The sequence below is a fragment of the Boleophthalmus pectinirostris genome, unplaced genomic scaffold, assembly GCF_026225935.1.
Source record: "Boleophthalmus pectinirostris isolate CB_2022bp ecotype Guang Dong unplaced genomic scaffold, ASM2622593v1 HiC_scaffold_723, whole genome shotgun sequence".
NCBI classification, from domain to species: Eukaryota; Metazoa; Chordata; class Actinopteri; order Gobiiformes; family Gobiidae; genus Boleophthalmus; species Boleophthalmus pectinirostris.
This window is the reverse complement of record NW_026571483.1, coordinates 1-6,124: the sequence shown is the minus strand read 5'-3', so window position 1 is coordinate 6,124 and position 6,124 is coordinate 1. Positions and strand designations below refer to the sequence as shown.

The 6,124-nt window shown below is 41.7% G+C and overlaps 1 protein-coding gene across 2 annotated transcripts; it reads left to right on the top strand.

The window, feature by feature from the left end:
* Nucleotides 1–2,453, top strand: LOC129412235 (uncharacterized). Of its 2 annotated transcripts, XM_055165384.1 has the most exons (3): nucleotides 1–689; nucleotides 796–1,214; nucleotides 1,473–2,453. In XM_055165384.1, exons 1-3 carry the CDS (start codon nucleotides 32–34, stop codon nucleotides 1,608–1,610), a joined length of 1,215 nt encoding a protein of 404 aa, XP_055021359.1. In that variant the 5' UTR covers nucleotides 1–31; the 3' UTR covers nucleotides 1,611–2,453. The 2 variants fall into 2 exon arrangements, with proteins under 2 accessions (XP_055021359.1, XP_055021358.1); XM_055165383.1 differs by having other exon boundaries at nucleotides 3–689; nucleotides 796–2,453.
* The last annotated feature ends 3,671 nt before the right edge of the window (nucleotides 2,454–6,124 follow it).

Below are 6,124 nucleotides of genomic sequence, written 5' to 3'. Positions count from 1 at the left end.
GGCCGGTTGGATCAGAAATGGCTTCAAACTTATGACCGGCCTCCCAATTAAGCATGAACAACTGATTAAACAACTCATAGACGCTGTTCAACTGCCATCAAGACTTGCCATCATGAAATGCAAAGCTCACACAAAGGGAACAGACTCTATTTCCCTGGGAAATCAAGCGGCAGACCAAGCTGCGAAGAAAGCTGCAAATTATGATGCAAGAAACATGCTTGTCCATGTTGATGGAAACGTTGAGATGCTACCCGATGCAAATGTAATAGATGCAACATACATAAAGGAAATTCAAGAAGCAGCTGGAGTCTACGAACAGAGCGCCTGGAAACAACGTGGTGCTACAAAAGATGCTACAGGAATTTGGAGAAATCATGAAGGACGCATTCTGGCTCCAACACCGTTGCTTCGAATGCTCTTTGAAGAATACCACACCCCAACTCATCGAAGTTATGAAGCCATCTCGAAACATATTGATTTATGGTGGCATCCTCATTTGAAGCCGATTATGCAATATTGGATAGACGAGTGTCACGTTTGTCAGACTATGAACCCGAAGAAGTCTTGCAAGCCACCTCCAGGAACTTATGCTCTCCCAAATAAGCCTTTTGAAAGAATCGTCATGGATTTCACAGACATGGGTCCTGAGATGAGAGTCCGAGGATACCGTTACCTGTTGGTTATAGTCTGTGAGTACACCAAATGGGTTGAAGCATTCCCCTGTAAGACAGAAACTGCAAAGGAAGTCGTCAAGACATTTAACTACTGATGTTTTTCCACGTTTTGGCATTCCAGATGTCATAAGATCTGACAATGGGACACATTTCACCGCCAAAATAGTCCGTGATGTGCTAAAGGCTCTTAACATCACCCAGCGCTTTGGAACTGTCTATCACGCCGCCAGCCAAGGAGTCTGTGAACGAATGAATGCAACTGTCAAGAGAAAACTTGCAAAGGTCTGGAAAACTACAAAACTTGATTGGGTCACTGCCCTACCGTTCGTCCTGATGGACATCAGAAACAGTGTAAATAAAACTACATCATATTCTCCTCATCTACTACTGACTGGAAGAGAAATGCATAAACCTGAAGGCCCATTCACTGAAGATGCACCATTCATAGACTGGGACAAACAACATCACGCATATGTCCAACAGCTTCAAGAAATAGTGATGCAGCTGCATAAATGTCGACAAAGAACGCATGACTTACAGGTCAGAGCCAATCCAGATATAACCGTCTCACCAGGATCTTGGGTGTACGTAAAGGTACACAAACGGAACAACTGGACACAGCCATATCAAACTGGTCCGTATAAAGTCATCCAGTCCACTGGGAGATCTGTACAAGTTGAAAAGGGAACATCTAAAGTGTGGTACCATTTATCGCACTGCTTCAAGTCACCAGTAGACCCAAATGATCGAAGTCTAACCCAAATCCAAACTGACATTGCCGCTACATCTACCATCCAGGATGAAGATGGGGAAAACCAACGAAATCCGGACACTGCTGGAACCAGAGAACCTAAGAAACAACCCTGTCCACCGTCCACCACTGAGGCTCCAGAGGAGGAGGAGAAAAAGGGGAGAAAACATAGAAGGGGAGTATAGGCCATGCTTTTTGAGAAATTCTCAGTGTCTATCTTTGATTATGCTAATCTTTATCTGTTGTATCTGCTTTATAGTACCTATCCATAGAAGCCTTGGAACTGACCTCGGACAGCCACAGCCAACAATCAAAGAAACAACTGAGCTGGCGACCAACAATACGGGTAAGGGTCAAGGAGCACTGAACAGATTAAAAAGAGAAACACCAAAACTTGCGAAATTTTGTTATGAGGGACAAACTTGCAATATCCTATTTGACGCATGCGAAGTTTTCGACTGCATGTTAAATATCCCAGCTATAGATCACGTATTCAATGTACAAGTTCTTTGCAAAGATACTTGTCTGACAGGAAAAAATGGTAATTCAATAGGGTTTGCCAGAGTTATAGCCAGTACTGATGAGCAACACGAAACAGAAAATACTTTCAAAACTGATTTACAACAGAGAATTACTCTAACAAAAAACAGGAAAGATGATGCAGCTTTCCAAGCAGACTTAAAACATTGTAGAGGGCGTAAATCAATTACACAACGATGTAATCCTTTGTTATTATCAATTCAAAATTCAATATTTAATGACGCTGGTATATATTCTATAGGGTTCCTGTGTTCTAAAATCCCTTCTGTGCCATGTAATAGGAAAATAAAGTTAAATTTCGAAGGATACATACAAATAACAATTTTAAAGACTAATAAGCCTGCTTCAGAAAATGATTTAATTTCCCTAACTGAAGCAATAAAAATCGAAACAGGACAAGATTTGAATGAAAACACGTGGTTAAAATGGGTGCAGTATACTGCCCATACTGTGACTACAGAAGATTGTATTGTATGTTCTGCGGCCAGACCTAGGTTAACCAACCACTACATCCTTACCATATTCTAATGAAACAGACCTGACCTGTATCCTTAGACTCTTTACTAGAAAATCGTTTGATAAAACTGATGAATGTTATCACCTCCATCACAAACTACCAGTAGTAACTTCAAAAGATGTACCTACATCTTGGACGATGGGAATTGCTAGATATACCTGCTTCCTTAGAGATACTGTTATAAATACGGGTACAAAAAAAGGCTGACAAAGATTGAAATAGAGAGTTTCTCAGACAATTTCTGTAATCAGACTTTGTCTTCTGATAATTATAAAGATTTTGTCCTTTTAACCAACCACTCTATTGCCCGTGCTGATATTTGGTGGTTATGTGCAGATTTACGCTTATATGCCATTCTACCAAAGACGTGGTCAGGCATTTGTGCACCGATTATGTTATTTGTTCCATTTACTATTGGCCCTGCAAATTCAGTTATGAGTCTAAAACCGACTAAATTGTCACACAGATTTAACTTAAAATATAACCATGTGTCCAAAAGGTCCTCTCACCGGGTTAGACCCAAACTTAAAGGATCTTTTAATGATGATATTTATATAAGCGCTATAGGAACCCCAGTAGGTATCCCAGACGAATTCAAAGCACAACACGAAATTGTGGCTGGGTTCACCGCAGCTTTATTTCCTGCAGTAATGGCAACTAAAAAATGCTATCTGGATAAATTACCTCTACTATAATCAACAAAGATTCATAAACTATACGATTGAGGCACTAGAAGGCATTGTAGAACAATTGGGCCCAACTTCACTCATGGCCTGGCAGAATCGAATCGCCCTTGATATATGATACTTGCCAAAGAATCATCAGTATGTAGTATGTTTGGGGCAGAATGCTGCACCTACATACCAAACAACACTTCTCCTGATGGGAGTATTACCAAAGCTTTAGCCAAACTCAAATCATTATCAGCAGAACTGGTTAAGAACTCTGGTGTACCTGAAAATACTTGGTTTAACTGGCTCTATAAAATATTTGGCCCTTGGACGGCTACTATAGTATCTCTTGTTACTACTATTTTGATTATAATGGCAGTATTAGTCGTAATTGGATGTTGCATCATTCCGTGTATGAGATCGCTGGTAGAGCGTTTGATTACTTCTGCCCTTACACGAAATGCTCCTGTTACTCAAATTTTATTACTCTCTACTGATTCTCAACTTTCACGTCCCGAACCAGATGACTGGGTTTGATTAAAACCCTACAGATTAAATCATTGATTTAAATAAGAGATTAAAACAGCTTCTAAGTAAGTGCTCCTTGTCTCTTCCGCTGTCCGAGAGTCATGTATTGATTATGTATTATGCTATTCAGTGTGTTATGTTAGTAAAACTTGAGATATGTTGAAATCAAAAAGCTAAGGCTAAAATGATATTTACTCACACATGGGGTTTTTAAATTTGGATAAATTGTAGGTGGAGGTAGCGCCTTGCTTCTCCATATTGGTTGAGTGATCACATGTTTAATGTGATCAAATAGGGGAGATTGTGGGTTTATTTTCTTGTGTTGATGCTTTACTGTTAATTGAATCATATCAAAATGTTTCTTGTTATGTTTTCTTTTGGTTGCTGCCCCAAACCAAGGTCCAAAGGGGGGCGTATGTGAACCTGGTAGCCTGATCAATATGTCTGCAAAATGTCCTTCAAAACAAGTTTTATCAAATATGTATGTGGACTTTCTTGTTTAAGTGAGCTAATCAATAAGTTAATATTTCAACAAGATGTCATGTATAAGAGCTGTCTATTCTGCTGTCATTCAGAGACGCTGGTGACCGAAATCCTGTAATCATTTGAATTGAGTTCTGTAAGCTGCCTGCGCTAAAATAAAGACATCGTAGATCTTCCTATCTCCTGAAGTTTTTTGCTTAGGAGTTACTTGCGTGTCACGTCTGGGGGAAACTGACACTTCATTGTTTCTCTCTTCTGATTTTTCTTTTATTTCTTTTTCCTTATTTCTATTTCTTTCTCTCTTGTCCTACTTTTCTGTTTTCCTGCTTCGAGTTGTTCTCATTTCTCCCCTCTGTTTCTCAGTCCTCTCTCCTCTCTCGCTTCCTCTCTCTCTCTCACCTTCTCCCTGTCTCTTCCCCCTCTCTTTTCTTCTTCTTTCTCTCCTCTCCTTTCCTTCACTTTCTTTCTCTCCTCTCTCACCTCTCTTCCTCTCTTCCACCATATCTTCATCTGTAAGGGAGGAGGAAGGGGAGAGAGAAGAGAGGATGGGGTGAGAAAGAGAGAGGATTTTCCCCCTCTCCTCCTCCCTCCTTCTTTCTTTCTTTCCCTCTTTCTTCTGACTCTCTTTCCTGCGTGTGACAGGATTAAGGAGGTAAACTTTTGTACCTGTGAAACTTGATCGTTTTCTCGCTTCTTTTTCTTATTCTCTTTATTTCTCACTCTCTCCTCTCTCTCCCTCTGTTTCTGTTCGCTCTCAACTCTTTCTCACTTTCTCTCTGCTTCTTTCATCCTCTTTCTAGCTCCTCTCTTCTTCTGTCTCTCTCTGCCTCCTGTCCTCATTTTTTCTCCTTTCCCTCTCGCTTTCTCCCTCTTCTCTCTTTTATCACTCTCTCACCCCCCTCAATCTGCCTTTTCTCCCTTTTCTCATCTCTCTTCTTTGTTTCTTCCTCTTTCCCTGTCTCTCTCTTTCTCATTAAGTATTGCAATTTCCTTCCTCTCTCTCTCTCTCTCTCTATCCCTCTATCATTCTCTGTCTTTTTCAACTCTCTCCTCTCTCACCTCTCTTCTCGCTCCCCTCCCTCTCTCCCTTTCTCGCTTCATCTCTCTCTCTCACCATCTCCCCGTCTCTTCCCCCTCTTTTCTCTTCCCCTCCGTTCCTTCACTTTCGTCCTCTCTCTTCCTCCATCCCTCTCTCATTCTCTTTCTTTCGCTCTTCCTCTCTTCCCCCATATCTTCGTCTCTCCAGGAAGGGAGGAGGGAGACGAGAGGATGGAGTGAGAAAGAGAAAGGACTCCCCCCTCTCCTCCTCCCTCCTTCTTTCTTTCTTTCTCTCTTTCTTCTGACCCTCTTTCCTGCGTGTGACAGGATTAAGGAGGTAAACTTTTGTACCTGTGAAACTTTATCTGGGCCCGGTCCTGCGTTACAGAGCGACTCGTAACGGACACCTCCAGCTGCGGGGCGCCGGGGAGAGGACAGGTGAGGGCAGGTGAGGAGGAGGGGGGGGGGGCGACAGGTGAGGGCAGGTGGGGGGGGGGGGGGGGGGGTCACCTGGTCCAGTTTCCGGGCAGAGCTGGGGTCTTTCTCATCACCTGCACAGAGAAGTTCTGAATCACCACACAAAGGTTAGTCAAAACAAAATACTGGAATTTGCTTTTGACCGTTCACCAGAAAATCACCTGCTTCCTTTTCACAAATGTGTAAACCAGATGCCCTTCCACGGATTTGCAACGAAACAGACTGACTCCTACTTCTACTACAATTATTACTACTACAATTACTACTACTGCTATTACAACTACTACTTCTATTCCTACTCCTATGACTTCTACTACTACTATTACTACGACTCCTCCTCCTACTACTACTACAAATACTACAATTTCTACTACTACTACTGCTACTACTACTACTGCTGCTATTACTATGACTCCGACTACTACTACTACTACAATTACTAAAA